Source organism: Nasonia vitripennis, chromosome 3 (genome assembly GCF_009193385.2).
Source record: "Nasonia vitripennis strain AsymCx chromosome 3, Nvit_psr_1.1, whole genome shotgun sequence".
Lineage (NCBI taxonomy): Eukaryota > Metazoa > Arthropoda > Insecta > Hymenoptera > Pteromalidae > Nasonia > Nasonia vitripennis.
The window spans coordinates 16,499,889-16,518,076 of NC_045759.1; the positions used below are offsets into that span (position 1 = coordinate 16,499,889).

At 47.0% G+C, this 18,188-nt stretch overlaps 1 protein-coding gene across 1 annotated transcript; it reads right to left on the minus strand.

Moving 5' to 3' along the window:
- Positions 1–12,834: 12,834 nt before the first annotated feature.
- On the minus strand, positions 12,835–15,745 carry LOC100122972 (phenoloxidase 1). The gene is made up of 9 exons (XM_031927596.1): positions 15,605–15,745; positions 15,269–15,461; positions 14,964–15,187; positions 14,685–14,887; positions 14,190–14,607; positions 13,981–14,109; positions 13,575–13,902; positions 13,269–13,507; positions 12,835–13,193 (listed from the first exon to the last, which is right to left on the minus strand). The coding sequence occupies exons 1-9, from the start codon at positions 15,704–15,706 to the stop codon at positions 12,972–12,974; spliced, it is 2,058 nt and encodes a 685-aa protein (XP_031783456.1). The 5' UTR covers positions 15,707–15,745; the 3' UTR covers positions 12,835–12,971.
- Between the last annotated feature and the right edge of the window lie 2,443 nt (positions 15,746–18,188).

An 18,188-nucleotide genomic window follows, 5' to 3' on the forward strand; every position in this document is an offset into this window, starting at 1 on the left:
ACTACTTATTGCGGCGCAACACACACACACACACACACACACACATCTTTTCGGCCGGTAAAAGCCGGCCGACCGCGCGATTTCATTATCCATGGTAACCCAAGCTAGACAGGCAGCGCGCGCGAGGGAAGAATAATAATAGAGCGAGAAGCGAGAGAAAAAAAGGGTCAAAGCGGGAGAGCGCGATCCGCGGCAGGGCTAAGATTACATCGTGTCAGTTGATACGCCGGCGCCGCGCGCTGCTCGCTTGACGAGAGACAGGTAGTACCGCCTCTCTCTCTCCCCGTCTATGTAGAGCGAAAGCTGCCGCAGAGAAAGAGAGAGAGAGCGAGAGAGAGAGAGAGAGAGAGAGAGAGAGAGAGAGAGAGAGAGAGAGAGAGAGAGAGGGAGAGGGCGTAGTTCAGCAGCCGTCGTCGTCGTTGAGGCTGTCAGCGATTAGGCACGCGTTGTCAGCCGCTGAAAAGGGTTCATTAGATTACGGGAACACTTGACGGCGCGCGCCCCGCCGCGTCAGCCCGCTGTCAGCTGTCCGGCGCACTGCGCTCGCGGAAGCCGAGCGACGTTTTCAAGCTTTACTTCTATACACGCCGTGCGATTTTCTGCCGAATATGCAGGAGAGAGATAGCCGTAATTAGCCAGCTGGCCAACCGTGAAATTCCATTACCAGCGCGCCCATTGTGTTGCGCGCACGTCCGCTATAGACCTGCTACCGGTGCTGCCGCTGTTATAGGGTGGGAGGTTTCGGGGCGCGAGTATATTTAGTGGACGTCGACTTTGGGGAATACTACTGATTTACGAATTGCTCCGATGTAGCGAGCTTGGTTGGACAATTACTTTTACGCTTGCTTTGATTAATCGCGGTGAGTTAACTTTTCACGATTGTTTTCGCATGGTAAACGAATCAAGTGTCGCATTGAGTATTTCCATTCGTGATATTCGGACTGTATTGTGTATCGGAGAAGCGTCAGTCGAGAATCATCGTCCGCAATAAATCTATGCCAATCCGTAACATCCTCCGAAAATAGCCTGTAACTCTAGCTCATCGGTGCTTCGATATCAACATCCACAGACAAATGTATGTACAACCGACGCTCTTACATAAACAATGCTATACACCGAGATATACACATCCTCACGCCTTTTATATCGACAAGACCCAGTGCGTCACTGCGGAATCGCCCAACGAATTCGCGAATCGATCGAGTATATAATACACACAGGCTGTCCTGAATGCTGCACTTATACATATAATATCCAGGTGACGTTAAAAGCAATCGCATCTCGTTTTCAGCGGGTCACAGTCTCTCAAAGCCGAGAGAGAGAGAGAGAGAGAGAGAGAGAGAGAGAGAGAGAGAGAATCTAAAACGAATTCCGCGCGGGCACGTCATTATACATACATTTGGCTCGAACGTCGCGTCACGTCTCGATGCGCCCGGGAGACACAACGCGTATACGACCGATGAATATTTCCAATATATTCGGAAGAGCGAAATTCTTCAAAGTCCATTGTCAGCCGCGCGTCTCGAGGTCTCTCTCTCTCTCTCTCTCTCTCTCTCTCTCTCTCTCGCTCTCTATGTGTAACGCAAAATGCATCGACTGCAGAGCGCGACTTGACAATCATAAGTCAATCTTCAGTATGTGGGTCGCAAGCGCGCATGCAAAGACCTTCGCGCGCGTGACTGACATATAAATCTGCTGCAAATTCACTTGGCGCTGACTGAAAAATTTTCCTCCCTTTAAAATAGTCGCTATGCGCCGCGAATATACATATACAAACGCGTCAACGACAGCCAGCAGCAGCCGTGTATGTAAGATTGGCGCGCGCGCGCACGTGTAACGCTGCGACAGGTCATTGCAGATTTACGCGTACGCTGTGTCACGTGCGCCTCTGCGTCACATGCAGTGGCCTCTATATACGTGTATGCGATCTCCCGATGAAATGTACACACGTGGATACGGGCTTATATGCATGAGCGGCTCTATACGTGTCGAACGTGCCTAGGGATGATTTTCAAATATCAAGCAGATCGGGACTACGTGGCTTAGATTTTAAACTCGCGGATGCGTGTGCACTGGATTTTTTGCGTTGGCAGCTCGAGCGTTACTATTTCTCTTGTTGCGAAATTAACAACTAATTAATCGACATTCGACGTTGATCGGATTCCCACTATCAGCAAGAATATTTAGAAGCCATACGTCGCGTTATAATTTATTCAGTAAAACAAACGGTTTTAGCCAGGCCTTTTCCCCTCCGCTTAGACTTTCCGACTCCCCAGTCTCTGACTAATAGCGATAGGTGGCGCGTATAGGCACTTTCTACTCTCCCTCATCTTCATTTGCGTGCCAAGTCTATATAGGTTTAGCGGCGTGCCACCTATGTCAAAACTGTCTTGTTAGGCCTGTTTGGGTCGTTCATGCTACAACTGCCGTGCAAGAATCGCGTTTTGTAATTTTTTGATGATTTTCGTATTTCGAATTGGTTACATACTTTTTGAACAATTCAATATATAAGAAGCTTACAAAGTTGGATGATCGGGACCGCAGGGCTAAGCTTTCTCAGTACGACTTTTATTAAAAAAAAATTGAATTAAACTTTTATCCTGCAAAAATTAACTCACACAGTTTTTGTAAACAAAATTGGCTACGCACGAAATGTCTAAATAACGCCTGCTGCATCTACACAATTATCACAGATCAATATCACACGTAAGCTCACCTCCTCCGTAATACACTCGTACATATTATACACATCCCCCATCGCGAAAGGGAATATAAAAGCATCGCGCGCGAATGTATATAGACACAAGAGCAGAGGGTTAAGGTTTCCTTTATAACACTTGAGTTGCTTGGTAATAGAGACGCGAGCATCCACCGCGCTCTCGCCTTTCTCTTTGTGTATGTGCTCTTCACTTTCACACACTGTCGCAGGTATAAAAACACAAGGCAAACGCACTCACACACACTCGCGCATCTGCGGCAATATTGTCATCGGCAGTCGATAGCGAGGCTGAAACACCCGACACTGACGCTGACGTTTATGAGCGATGTACACCATCCCCTCCCCGGAGACTCCACTGAAACAACCCCGTATACACGCGGATATACGGACTGCTCGCAGAGAGAGCCCTTTTTAATACGAGGTTTACCGTTTCATCGACGTGATACCTTCCTCCGCTCTTGTAAAGGCGCGGGCATTTTTTTTTTTTCAAAAGCCTGTCACGCCTCGCATGTTTACCGAGCGAAGGCTCCGATGCCGCTGCTCTTAGGATAAGTGTTTTTTCTGAAAGCGGCGCCGCAAATTCCAGCACTTTGTGCCTCGCACGAAAAGCGTCGAGTGATACGAGCAACTTGGGTGTCTGTGCAAGGCGCGCAGATGTAAATTCTATCGAAGCGCGAGTCGCGATGAAATTGGGATCATATGCGTATAGCTGTATCGCGGATGAGTAGGGAGCGGAGTCACGTGTTTCAGCTGTGCTGCTCCGCAGAGTGTCAGGCCTCCGCAGGCGCGTTATGTAAATTAATCGCGGCATTTGCCGTGCGTTTATGGAAATTGTTGTCGGCTCGGCTTGTTGGCTCTGTCGCGTCTGACTAGTTACTGTCCGCTTCCACTTATTGCAATACCCGCGTGTGTAACCTGTCAATCGCACACGGATGTGCAACACTGCAATGTAAGTCGATAAAGTAGATTCCTCGCCGTTGGCGGACCCTTAGTTCCAAAAGCACTTACTCCTTAACTCGCGCGCGACAAGACCGCGTAGCACAAACTACCCCTCGGCGAGCAGAGAAGTAGCCACTTGTACATTTCTCTGATTAAATTTCCGAAAGCAGAAGGTCCTAGTGCGTCCAGCATGCGACTCCCACTCTTCCGGACGGAAAAAAGTCAGAAGCCCCGACGCGACAAAAGAACGAAAAATAAAAAGGACATCGCAACCCCCTTGACGCGCGAGCATAAGCGCAGACTATTGTATTGGCCGAGGGATGAAGGGGGGAAACTGCTGCAGAGAGAGAGAGAGAGAGAGAGAGAGAGAGAGAGAGAGCTGCAAGAGGGAGAGCCTCGTCGGCCATAAAACAAGGCTCGCAGTCTGCTTGTTACCCAGTCGCCGTAAACTCCGGGTATGAATCTGAATTATGGAATTATATGGCGCAGTAACTCATATCCTTGGCGCGCGTGGGGTAGGCCGCCGCCGCCGCTTCGCGCGCGCGAGAGAGAGACCCCCTTAAATCATGGGTTACATTCGTTTGCAGGCTGCGCGCTCCGGTTCGTGTACAGAGCGAGAGACTAAGAGAAGCCCACTCCGCATCGCAATACGGATGTGCGAAATGTCGCGAATCACTTGGCAGCGGTGCACGCGTTGCGCGATGACTACGTCGTCTCCGCTACGTTTACGAGAAGAAACTCCTCTCGGCTTGCTAATCTTTCGGAACGATGGAACATCAGAATTCAGCGCAACTCGAGAGAAACCCCAGGAAAATCCTATCAAGCATAGCGGACACAGGTCGGTGGCGCATAACTCGGCCGAGGCTCATAAACGCCGGGCATCTCCGACTGTCCCTTCCCGACAGTCCTCCTCGCCGAGAAGTCCATACGTCCGGTGCACATAGTCGTCCAGCGCGCACTTGCGCCCGCGTGTCCGCGCGAGGCTTTGCTCCCGACGTTAATGGCCACCATAAAGATGTGCCGCGCTCCGCGAATGTATATATAGCTATATATAATACCGCCGCGGCACGGCTAACATAACCGACGCTATATACTCGTTCTGCCGATGATGCATGTGCACGGTTCGCACTCTGGCTTTGATAGCCGAGTGATTCACGGCCCGACGGCGAATGATGGAAGCCGGCTGGTCGCGGCTATCGGTTCCGGATGTTGTTTTTTTTTTTTCATCTCTCGCTCCTTTTTTGCACGGAGAGCCTTTTTTCGGGCGAGGTGCACGATATATGGCAAGCAAGGCTATAGGGGTGTGCGGGCTTTTTGATTTTTTTTTTGCTTTGGGGAATTTTTTCGTTTACAGAATTGCGGTTTCGAGTGTCTATGGATAACGCAAATAAAAGTGCAGTGGCAATGAAAGCATCGTGTCATCGGCGTCGCGATGTTTTATCCGATAAAAAAACTCGGTGTCTATAATGTCTAGCTGCTCATGTTTTTCCGTTATCTTCAAACCTATGTAGGCTAAATTAACGAGAAAACGCGCAAAGGTACCGAGATCGCCTGGTAAGTGCACCCCAAGAAACAGGCGAATTACAGCCTCCTGTTCGAGCCGATGCATCGTCCCTTAGCAGCAACTGCCCGAAGTTCTAGCCCCTTATTTTGCGTATTCTTTTGTGCTCTTGAAGCCTATGTAGGCTAGATTAACGAGAAAACGTGCCAATAAGGCAAACAAATCGCCTGATAAGTGAACCTGATAAGTAACGGGCGTTATAAGCATCGTGTCATCGGCGTCGCGATGTTTTATCTGATAGATAAGCTTGGTGTCTATTGGCTGAGCTGGAAATAATGCAAATTCTATTTAATCACGTTCGCAGTAAATTACGTTCGAAGCTAATAAACGTATATGCGATTTTTTTTCGCTCGCACATATAGAGACGATCGCATTTAGAACGCGACCAGTGGCGATAAATTGCTAATTCGCAATCCTATATCGGACCAGAGCGCATAACTGTTATGACAGGCTTGAAATCAATAATAATAAACGTCAAAGCGTCATAAACTACGGCGCGTTTTTTGCGCCCTCTCTCACAGTTCGCTCCGCGCCGTGTCCTTTTTCGTCTAATCTAATAGCATTCAATTACGCCAGATTTTCCACGATTGAAAATCGCGATTGAAAAAGAACGGGACACTATATGACGCGCCGATCTTAATTCAATGTTAATGAGCCGCTTTACAGGCGTACGATCGATAAAATGCTGCTATTGCAAATTATCATAAATCATATTATACTCGCGGCGCGGTGCGAGAGACGTTATTAAAAGTTTCGAACCGATCCCTTGTGAAAGCTTGCGCCTACGCGCTAGTGCGCAGTGTGTATACTTGCACAAAGCGACACACCTGCGCGCAGCTCTTACGAGCGAACTATCGTTTCAACATCTTGTCGAAGCTCGACGCTCGCTTGATAATTCACGTTTAATAGAGTTGCGTTCCGGCGCGATTTCATCTGCATTGAAACACCCACGAGGCAAGCGAGTGAGCATAGCTGTATGGCAGCGGTAATTATTTGTTTCTCGCGCGCGCGCGGTATAATGTTCTTCACCTACATCGTGTTGATTGCTGCGGCAAATAAAACCCTTCTTGATTTACTGGTTTGTGAACTGCCACTTTCACGCGAAATTAAAAGTCTCGCGCGCCTTATTGTGCAGCCTACTGCGCTGTCTCTCTCGCGCAAGGCGTGAGATTGATTGAATCTGCTGTTCAGCGTTGGGCTGGCTTTTCTTATGCCGATTCTTGGGCAGTATCTTTTTATGATATTTTGTGTACCAAGGGCGTAAAGTGGGCTCTTGTGGGCCAAGTGCGGAGTTTCCAGTATGAGACAAGGGGAGTTAGCGCGTTATAAACAATCGCAGTTGTAGCATGATCGGTCCATGTAACAGCTTCGACAAGGCAGTTTTGGCTTATAGACTCGGATCGCTGAATGAGATGAGGGAAACAGGAAAGTGGCTATGCGCCACCTATCGCCGACAGCCAGAAGCTGGCTTGTACACCACCAGCTTGGCATTTTATTTTTCTCGTGACTTAAATTGGTTAGCGCATATGTACGGTACGTCTGCATCTCTGCAAGAGGCAAGAAAAAAATAGACAAGAAAGTGTGTGCGAGCAAGAAGATCGCTTTGGCGCGGTGACGTAAAACCCGTCGCTCGTAAACGCATTCGCGGCGTGGCTGTGTAGCATTACACGCTGCGAGGAGGAAGCCCTAAAGAAGGGGAGCAGTGCCGATGACTTTTTTCTCATTGTTGCAAGATGAATTAGCTTTTATTCAAGATTCACCGCAAATTTTCAGAAAATATCTTCTCATTCTGTCCTAATCCAAAACTCAACCGAGCCGCAGCCGCAAGTTTCACGAAGTCTTACGCACACCTACACCCCAAAATAAAAGCTCTCCATCGAGCCTCCCCCACACACTTTCTAGGGAAAAAATACACACGACCCACCGCTCGTTACTCATAAGCAACGCTAACTCCCTCGCGTGCACAAGCGTGTACGCGTCAAATCTCCGATTTCCTTATTTGTGCGCGGAGAAAGAGAGAGAGAGAGAGAGAGAGAGAGAGAGAGAGAGAGAGAGAGAGAGAGAGGAGCGAAGAGAGCTAGAGATGCGGTACACGGCTGCGGTACAGATTGGTGTGTTTTCCCGTGCGGGAGGTTTTACGACGACGACGCTGCAACCGCGCTACTGCTCGAGCTGTTTCGTATTTTAGTGCGCGGCGGCCGCGGCTGGAAAAAATAACTTTTTATCGTCGCGCGGCCACACGCTTCGCTGTGCGTGAACTCTTTTTTTTCAGTATACGACTAATGCGCGCGCTATGTCGTTTGAATTTTCATCAACAATTTTGCGCGGTGCGGAATTGCGAAATAAAAGAATCAAAACGAATCTGAATTAAAACGATCGAATCACCTGCGAACGCGCGGCTAAACGTTCCCAGAAAAGACCGCGTAGCTAATCCGGAATCATCAACTCCGCACTGCACACTCGGCGTGGCCATATAATAAAGGCACCCGCCGTCTCGTCGGAATCAATTAAACGTCGCTCGCTCGGCGGACAAATTTTTCAAGTTGAAAACGTCATCCGGGCCGGGTTGGCGGCTTCCGCTTGCGCGCTTGGGCGAGAAAAGAAAAAGAAAGAAAATAAACAGTGACAAACAAGAGGAAGATTAAGAGAATGAAAGGAGGAAATGTCAGGGAGCGCGAGAGTAAGTGATAGCCGCCACCGCTGCGAGAGGGAGAAAAAGCGTCAGCCTGAGCGACGGTGCGTCCTTTATCCTTGTCGGCGTGTGCTCCGAGCAAACTTGCCTTCGCTCCGCTCTCCCCACCCCCTCCTCCTCCTCTCTCTAAGCCCTCCGCGTTGCAGAGGCGGGAGGTGATGTATGGCCCGACGATTGCAGCCAGACTTTGACTATAAATCCCTGCTCTCCGCTGCTCCTGCCGGCCTCACGGACCTCGTGACTCCTGCTCTTTCTCCCCTCCCCTCCCTTATACCAGACGAGAGGGATCGCTTGCTTTCTGGAACGTGTGCGCGCGTGGATAAATAGATCGGCGTTAAGAGACCGCGCGGTAATGTAAGATGCAGCTTTATTGTTAGACATTTGTTTCTCGTCTCCCTAAATACGCGCCGCGGCTTTTTGCACGCTATTACCAGATGTGGGCGCTCTTATTAATTTTAATTTGTGCGCGACACCGGCTGTTCGTTCTTCGAAGATTATGCGGTATTAGGAAACTGCTTTGTTGGGCCTACTCGGGCTGTATAGTAACGGCGCGTACGGTTTATGGGATGCCCGCGCTGATTCACGAATCAGATCGAAGACAAAGATGAAAAGATAAGGGGGAGCGACCCGTTAAATAATTAAGGCGCAGCGGAATCAGCACACCATATACTCTCTCCCTCTCTCTCTCTCTCTCTCTCTCTCCGATCGTGAAGATCAGCACACGATCCACTAATTAGTCTTATCCGCCGAGCAGATCGTGCAAAGGCTGTAGCTCTCTATATATTCATACTCTCAGCTCTCACACACACCAACTATACGCTCTCTTTCTCTCTCTCTCTCTCTCTCTCTCTCTCTCTCTCTCTCTCTCTCCTCCATATCCACAAATGATTTTGGGATGATCGATGTCTCTTTTCTCGCGGCTCCTCGGTATCTAAGGGCCGAAACGCCATCTCGCGCGTGTGTACGCGTGTATAACGAACAAACAATCGTTAGCCCTTCGCCGCTGGAAGATAACCGACGTATTCAGAGTCGGGACGGATGAAAACTAATGGCCGGCGTTCCCGACGCGGAGGTCATCCATCCATCACGACAGAGGAGAAGGAAAGAGAAGAGCTTTGGTGAAGCCTTGTGTGTATAGATATATATGTGCAGCTTGTCGTCGCTCGCGCGCGCGCCGGCATTCTCACGCGACTCATGCTTTGAGTAATTCGGGATCGCTCGCCACGCGGTGTCTAATGAGGGAGATGGATGACGGAGTGCGGTAAAACGGGCTTTCGTCCGCGAGGCACCAGAGATGATCGAGCTGTGTTGGCACAACGCTGGTAAAAGTCTGGTCAAAGACGAGCGACGCTGAGATGAAGGTATAAGAAATGGTCCATTTCTAGAAATCTTTATTACGTCACACAGCGAGTCCAAATAAATACCATCGCGGCGTCGCGCAAAGGAAATCGCGTCAAGTTACACCAGCGAATCAGTCGCGCATCGCTCCCCTTCTCCCTAGCTCTCTATATATACGCGATTCTCTCGGCGCTAACGATCATGAAAATTCCCTTATATACTCTCGCCTGAGGGGCCGGTTTCATTACAGCAACCGCGGCATAGCAGCAGCAGAAAGAGAGAAACACGGCGCTATACACGAACAGAAAGAGAGAGAGAGAGTGCAAGAGGGAACAAAAGAGAGAGAGAACACGACTTATGCAGCGGCGGCGGTGCATCTTGTGTGGCGATGCCTCCTTATAAATAATTTATAAAGCGCGAAAGAGAGAAAGGAGAGCGAGAGAGAAAGAGATTTATTTGCGCTAAGTGGCGCGGCACGACGTACAAGCTGGCGCAGCGGCAGCAGCAGCTTCTTATTATACACACACCGGCGGCCGATACATCGCGTCGACGCGCCCACCAACGCGTGCGCGCCGTGCGTATAAGGGGCGAAGAGAGGATACACGCGCGTGTCCAGCGGACTCATGTTCATTTTTCGCGCAAAAAGCTCGTGCCTTATTCTACCGTTGCCTTATAGTGTATGTATAAGCGATGGGAAAAAGTCCCGAGCTTTTCTGCCGTGTGCGTGAGGAGAAATATAACGCGCGCGCGCGACGAGACGCGAAAGCTGCTACCGCACTCGCGAAAGATATGTACGCGCGTGTCGCGCAGGAGAGAGCGCGGATATATCATTCGCGCGCGCAGCGTCCCTCTGAGAGAGCGTCTAGCTGAGAATATGACTAAATTCGAGAGGTCTTGTATAATTGATTGTTGCATTCGTGGCATATTTTTTATAACAGCCAATTTGTATATTAGAAAAATCGTTCGTTAAAGCCCTGTCAACACTTATCACACAAGCGAAGCACAACGACGACAGCACGATCTCACGGGCGATTCGCGAAATTGCTAACGCTCACCTTTTCTCTCTAAGAAAGATTGAGAATACGAGCGCGAGCAGCCAACAAACGATTAACAAGCAAGATAAAAAGCAGGACACGATGTTAATGCGGCGTAACGAGCCGAGAGGCTTCGCGACGCCCAGCTCTCCGTCGAATTACGCGATACCCATCGCGATTCGAGCGCGACCGCCGACGACGACGTTATACTATACGCTCTATACCAGCGATCTTTTCTTCTCGTTTTCTCCACGGCTCGAGCATTAGCTTCCTTTCGCTCGTTTGGTACCTCTTGTTTTCGCTGCTCGTTCTCACCCTGCCCTCTCTCTCTCACTCGGGAATTTCGAGAGGACCGCAGGCTTCGCGCGGCGAATTTTTAATCCTTTGCGAGGCGAGACTCGCTGCCCGCTGCACGCTGCACCAGGAGATTTATTGCGGATTCATTTGTGTTTAGTATAAGAGAGAGAGGAAGGAACTTAGGACGAGAGGGTTTGAAGGGCCTTGCATACGCTTCGAGATTTCGTCGTTGGCAAGGAGCTTGATTAGATTCTGATAAAAGGTGAAACCTGAGATTGTTTTTGAGGGCCGATTGTTTCGAAGGTTCTCACGTTAATGAAACTGTTTCTCGTCGGCAGGATGTTAGATGTTGCTGATTATACGTTTTGTTTTGGATGGAGCAGATATTGTAAAACTCTTGTGCACTATTATCAAAATTAAATTGCACTCTTGCATTCACACGAAGAGCTTTGACTTCATTACGCAAACATACTTTATACGGAATTGCTAATTTATTCGAGTATCATCACCTCGGTTATATGAACTATGATTTCTGCGCTCGCATCCTTCCCCTAAACAAATAGCCATAAATACATCGCCTCGAGCCTAATCTGATCTAATAATTTTGTTAAGGGTTACATTATAGACCCGTATAATACACACACAGTAGTCCTGCACCCCCGTTGTACGAAGCCGGTCCTGCGATGCCGATTCTCCCCTTTGGCCCTTTCTCCTGCCTCAGCGGCGAGCTTTACTTTCGCCGAGCGGTTCGTGCGAGCCTTATCTGTCCACACCGTCGCTTCGTTAAGGACCATTTTAATGCCGCGTTTATGTGTATTTGGGGCGACGGCGAAGGGACGATGAGAAAGTAAATGGGCCAACAAAGCCGAAAGGAGATCGCGACTCCGGATGCCGAGAGCGAAAAATGCTGCTGCTGAGGTGGGTAGAAAGTGCTTGTTAAACAGATAATTAAATTAGCGTATTAGTTTGAGTTTTTTTTAATGCTATACTTCGCTTTTAATGTTCAACATTATAACGAAAACGAACACACTCAGGGTCAGGACGACCACAACGCCTGGTAACATATTTCACACGGCTTCTGCAGAGGCTTACGAAACGCCAGAGCGGTGCTGGCTATATGCAGAGTGCATATGCGCGCAATATATATACATACAGAGCGAACCGCTTTGTGGACTTAAGAAACCGAAATTGATCGTCAAGCTTTAGGGGCTTGCGAGGGTGTATTATATAAACAAGCGTATTACATGCATATACATAAAGCGACCGGTGGCTCGTAGCCCAGATGTATACATATACGGTGCACAGACTGTTTAGCGCGCGCGCGGTTGATATAATTCACTGAGTGTCGCTGTACGGTGTGTTAATCGAGTAACACGCCGCTAACGAGGAGAATATGTTACGACTAACACACACCGATACTGCATTCAGCTCATTAGTATACACACGTTTATTTTGTTTGGCCAACCTCGCCACTTTTCTCTTGCTTTATACTTTTTGATTTTGGTTTTTCAATTTTTTTATGCATTTCGTTATAAATGTACGTATCGAAATAAAATGTATGTAGTGACCAAGTACAAGTCAAGTTTGAAAAATTGGAAGACTCTTAAATCGGCATCCAAGCGTAATCATCACTAAGCAATATTCATTAGGATCAAGCGTCAAGAAGTGAGAATATCAAGCGAGAGAGAAGACTGTGTATAGTATATGCGGCACTTGGAGTTTCCTCCAGGGAAAGAGGCGCACTCTCCTCATATTTCCAGCTAATTGCTGGCATCTAATCTCCCAGAGCCGCAGCATGACAGAGAGAGGCTGCGCGCACTACCCCTCTAGGGCTGGTATTCGTTATCAGGGTTAGAGTTGTCACTTATAGTGCCGCGCAAGCATAAGCTACCGTTGGCGCTTTCTCTCCTCTCTCTCTCTCTCTCTCTCTCTCTCTCTCTCTCTCTCTCTCTCTCTCTCTCTCTCTCTCGCTCGCTCTCTGCGTATACACTCGACCCACCGCGTTCTTACATCCTTTGCCGCCTTAACGGATTAGCATATCTTGCCAGATTAAGCTCGCAACGCCGCGATATTGATTTTCTCGCGGGTATAGTTGTTTCAGTAGCTGGGAACTCTTTTTTTGCCGCAAGTTTGCGGGAAGTGATCAATTATGGCTCATTAAAATGGCACGTAGGCGTTAATCTAAATTTACTTAAACTCTGTTAGGCTAATTAGAAAGGTCTATTTTAGATTTGAAACAAAGTAAACATGGTGATTATAGTGTATGCTGTTTCTTTTATTTATATTTTTAGCGACCTCATGGTCAATATTTTTACAATTGCACTTTCGAATAAAATATACATTCAATTAAATATTCCATACAATCTTTCAGAATCACGTGAGTTTCGTGACTTACAGAGTACTTGGCTGACGGGCTTTGATGGTGTCGGTAAACCTGACCGTGATCTGTTGCACCCTCATGTTGGGGGTGAGGAAGTCGGACATCGATGTGACTCCAGCACGCGCCACGCGATCGAATGGGTATCCCATTGAGCGTGCGTCCGGGTACTTGAGGTCCTTCAGTCCACAGAAGCTGACGCCGTCACGGCAGCCAGTTGGCTCTGCTTGGTTGACCTGGGAAAAGTACATTTTCGTATTGAATATGTTTCAAAGATTAGGTTTAGTTGTTTTCTAGATAATAATTTTTACCCTGTCAAATTCGTAATTGGAGATCATGACGAACATGTCCATAGGGTAGCCCTGTCTTGTACCTTTAGGTACAAGCATATGCTGGGGCCATCCACAACCACAAATGTTGAATTGGTCGAAGTTAGAAAGATCTGAGTCGGATGGTCTGTTATCATTCAAATTGCGGAAGGTAGCCTCGAAAGGAATGGTCACAGCTGATTCAACTGAGTTGCGGTTGACCGTGTTCTGTCCACGCCTCACTAGCAATAAGAATAAATATGTTTTATCTTTTCATTCAAGAGTATTATTACAAGAATGTATTCTTACGCCTGGTAGTGAATTTGTCCATTTCGATCATCAACAGTCGTTGATCGTTGAAGCTGAGAGCTCGTCCAGTCTCATCGTACTTTGGTGCAATGAATACTCGCACAGTACCAGTCACTTCTTGGTTGTTCGTGTTGTTTACAACAAAGCTATAAGAGAACTCATCGTGGTTAAGATGCTGCAGACGAGCCAGAACTGATCCTCGAGGAGTGAAGTCCAGACCTCGCGATAAATCGATATCGCTCTTAGTCCAGTGACAGTTCAAGGTATTGGGGTTAGATCCTGGGCTGGTGATGCGGATATCCTGCACCGTGACTCCTTGGAAGCCCAACTGTAAGAAACGCGATCGTTAGTAAGTGAGAAAGCTTTTCATCTTTCAGATTAAATACTACGGATCGTAGTTTCTTACATCTTGCGTATTGTAAGCTGGTAGACTGTCCTTGAACTGAGTGAAGACATTGTCAACGAATGCGTGCCATCTGTAGAAGATTGGATCTCTCATAGCGGTTGTAGAATCGCCCATGATGGCGAACGATTCCTAAAATAACAAAAAATAAAACATTTCCATAGAATTCTCTATGAAGGGTGAACTACAACTACTGAATCGGCTTTAATTACCAAGTAGCGATGGTCTGGATCGTGGATGTAAGAGATAGCAAGGTGTCCCAAATTGTGCAGATCACCGTAGAAGGTTTGATCAGGGCTAAGAATACTAGCCTCCATCATATTTCCAAGAATATCAATACCTGTGTTCTCGTCTAATATCTGAGTACCGCCCTGAACGTTACGAACTCTGCGAGTTTGCACAGCTTCTAACATACGACTCCTGTAAAGCTCGATATCAGAGATGTCGAACCTCAATTTATCGGCTGATCTATTGATGTCTGAAAGAGTCATGTTTGTTGGTCTAGCTGGCCAAGCACGCCCAGCAACCAACTGGTCCAGCTTCGGGAAGTAGGCTTCCGGGATCGGTGAACGTAGATCTATGAAAGGTTGGACGCGTTGGAGACCGTTGCAGAGGCGTTCGGCGTTGTATCTATTTATGCAACAAACATTATGGATTTAAAATGCTTAACTTAAAAAAAATAGATTTATGGGCAACTTTTGATCTACCTAGCCATGATTTGATGGTGCATGTAATAGAAGAGTTCTCCACGCCTGTCCTTGTTGACTGCTACTCGTGGTCCATCGAAAGGGTAAACGAGATGCCAGTGCCAGTGGTGAAGATTGATACCAACATCTTCACGCCAGTAGGCTACACGATGTTCGGGGTCAACATCCGTTGCAGTGTAGTTCAATGGGATTTCAATAGGCATCTAGACATATATTAATAATAATAAATATATATCTCTTAGGACTATATTTTCAACTAACAAGTAGAAAATACCGTACGCGTGAACCAGCAGGCACGACGTTAGCAGTTTCCTTGGCCCGGTTGAAAACTTGACTATCCATGTACTTATCAGGGAAAATCTCGGAGAGTTGGGGAACCGAAAGATGCTTAGTATCGTCGCGATGCAGAATAGCAACAGACAACGAGTAAATAAACATCTGGGGATTCACGCGGTCTCGGGTGTAGGCAGCCAACGATAACAAGTCCTCGATCGTTCGCATACCTGAACAGAACAACGTGAAGGTTGAAAAAATACAGTGTATTCTGCTATTCAAGATCGTACGCCAAAATTAAAAATACATACCCAAGAATAGCTCGGTAAGACGAGTAGCCATTTTTCGGTGAGCGGGGATGAATAAGGAGAAGCTGTCATATCGGCTAAGCTGCAAAACCAGAGACAAGTCTGGGATCGCAATTGGCTTAATGGGCACTGACGATAGAGAATCTTCGCCGAAACGACTTAGAATCCTTTGGGCTACCGGTTGGTATTTCTTAGGCTGTAAAAAAACAAATGTTACGAATAATAACTTTTTTATTCGAAGTCATGTATTAACAGACTGCCTGACGTAATTTATTGCATTGATTTATTTATTTAACAAATTTAATAAATATAAAATAAATTAATAAATAATAATCTCACCAAGTAGTTCGTTGGAACTTCAAAGCTGACTTTTCCCTCGCCTTTAGGCACGTAAACGGGCTCGCTAGGGCGGTCGAACAAAAGAAGAAGATTTTTGTCCATGGCGGAAAGAGTTCAGGTACCTCTACGGTAAGCAAAAGTTAATTTTTCTAAAACTTAAGCGAACTTAAATTTTAAATAAGCTGTATGCTTTGAGTCTCTATCGTAAGAAGCGATAGACATTGACTGATGACTTACCTCTGATTTCTCCAAAATTTATAGTCGATTCTAGCAGGATGTGCGTGGTTTTTTCGGCGATAAGACTTTTCTATTTGATATAGGGCATCTTCATTCAGCCACGAATTTCCGCTGGCTAGTGTCGAATACTAGGCGTCATCTTTGCAACGGGATACAGTACATCCAAATAGGAAAGCCGAAAATATTATTGTTCTGGAAGTGTTGCTGACCGCTGATTCTATTTAGTAAATGATATTAAAACCATAAAAAGCTTGGTTTCATCCTGTTTTCGTCAATTGGTCGCTCTAAAATATATTTTTACGGTCATGGCTATATTTTATATAATTACCAAACAATAAATAACAGTGTCCTTTTATTAATTTAAAAAATCATTGCATAACTCATTTTCTTTGCTTGCACTCAGGTTTACTTTTTACCACTACTAATCAACATCTGGAGCTGGGTCACAGTTAAAGTTTGAACCAAAATTGGATTCAGATGAGTATGATTGTTAATTAAAATGATACGTCGTAAGAAATAAAGAATATATGGAAAATGACATAAAGATATATATGAATCTTCTGAGCTTATTATTGTTTATAAACTAATTACTGTTTAATCTTAAAATTTCCGTTATTTTTAATTCGTTTAAATTTATGAAGTAGTAGTAACCAAATCAGTAGCAATTCAACTCACTGTCAAAAGTGAATACACCACACATCGTAGTGTTTTTAACATTATTATATCAGTAAAAAGAGCCGGAAAAATTTCATGACATTTCCTGACAGGCTTGACTGCCAGTTCGTATAGGCTGCAGCATTTGCATGAACCTCGTCATCATCATCATGATCATGCTCTCGACCTTTTGCTTCCCCTTGTCACTTGTCGAGAGTTGGTATTGCACGAACATAGCAGTATATACGTGCGCGGGCTTTAAGAACCCTTACGCTTATTAGAAGCCAGCGTCACGTTTACTCCGCAGCCGTAACCCACTCGAAAGCTCAAGCTCGCGGCGCGCCGAGTATGTGTATACAATATACATGTATAAAGGGTCGATTCTAACGAGCAGGCAATGATCGGCAACTCACACGCCGATAAGAATATACGCCAGTGTGGCTCCCGCTGAGACTTTATGTGCGGACACGTGCCTCATTATTCACGCGAGCGACGCCGAAGAGCGATCATCGCGCTAAGACACACGCTTCTATATGTATACATACGAACGTGCTGGGATAGGTATATATGTATTCAGGGTGATGGATTTTATGGATGGGCTTGAGTCGGTGCGCACTTGGAGGGTTTTATTACGGAAATGAAAGAAAGCTACTGTGATTTGTGACGAGTATCACTGATAGTAATAATAATCTGAAAATTTTTTTTGATTATATGTGAAAAATAAGATAAACAAAATAGTTAAAGTCATCGATTCCACTCAGCCATAGATTATACTGCTCGACGCGTGGGAACAAATTTCACAAGTGATTCGATGACAGGAGTATCAGTTACATAACGCAAGGCAAACAGTTCGTCATTCATTCCCTCGACGCAAATAGCCAAGCCCGCAGAGGAAATGCAATACGCAGTTCGTTGCTCTATTTCCTGACGCAACAATGTCCATATATTCCCGCAGGTTCTTAATAACGTCCAATGCACATAAAGTCAAGCGGTGCACGCTCTCCTCAAGACAAAGAAGCATAGGATCATTACCACAGCGGCGAGCAATCAATCAAAGCTCCGCAATCGCGCGCTTACTCAACAAACTAATTTCCCCGGCAGGTATTTACAATCTCGCATAAAATCGTCCAACGCACGCGCTGCGCGTCGCCATCGCCGCTGTTACCGCCGCTGCAGCGGCGGTCAACAAAGATACGTCGCGCTCGCAGTGTGTTTCCCGCACCTCCTCTCTGAAAAGCCTCGCGAGAGCACGACGCATTGCAGGACGACGCGGCGGAGGCCAAGTATAGGTTGAGAGGCGCATAGCTCGGCGGCCTGGCCGCAGAAATTAATGTTCCGTCGTAAAGACAATTGCCGCTCGTTAATCACGTCGCGAAGCCAGGCGGCCGACGGAAGGGAAAGGTGGCCCGCCAGTGCGCTGCTATACTCTTGCCTCACGCAGGCAGCCGCGCGGCGGCGGCGTTCGCGCGTGAGCAAATCTATAAATCCTCGGCGGCGCGCGGAGACACCTATATGGACGCTGTAATTACAGCGTCGCGGGGCACATTAATCTCCGCCAGTCTTGGACTTTATTAATTAGTCATCATTTACACTCTGGTCTTACTTTGGACGCCTTATTTTCTCTCCTCGTCCTGGAGCGAGCGGGCGCGCTTTTTTCCATTGTTGTGGGTGCATTAACTCGCGGGTGTATGTA

Bases quoted from the DNA above. Each gene is read 5' to 3' on its own strand.
- LOC100122972 (XM_031927596.1), bottom strand. From the start codon at position 15,706: ATGGACAAAAATCTTCTTCTTTTGTTCGACCGCCCTAGCGAGCCCGTT. The intron at 15,188-15,268 runs GTATGTATTTTT...TGTTCTGTTCAG, and splicing joins TCTTACCGAGCTATTCTTGG to GTATGCGAACGATCGAGGAC. The intron at 14,608-14,684 runs GTAGATCAAAAG...TTGCATAAATAG, and splicing joins CACCATCAAATCATGGCTAG to ATACAACGCCGAACGCCTCT.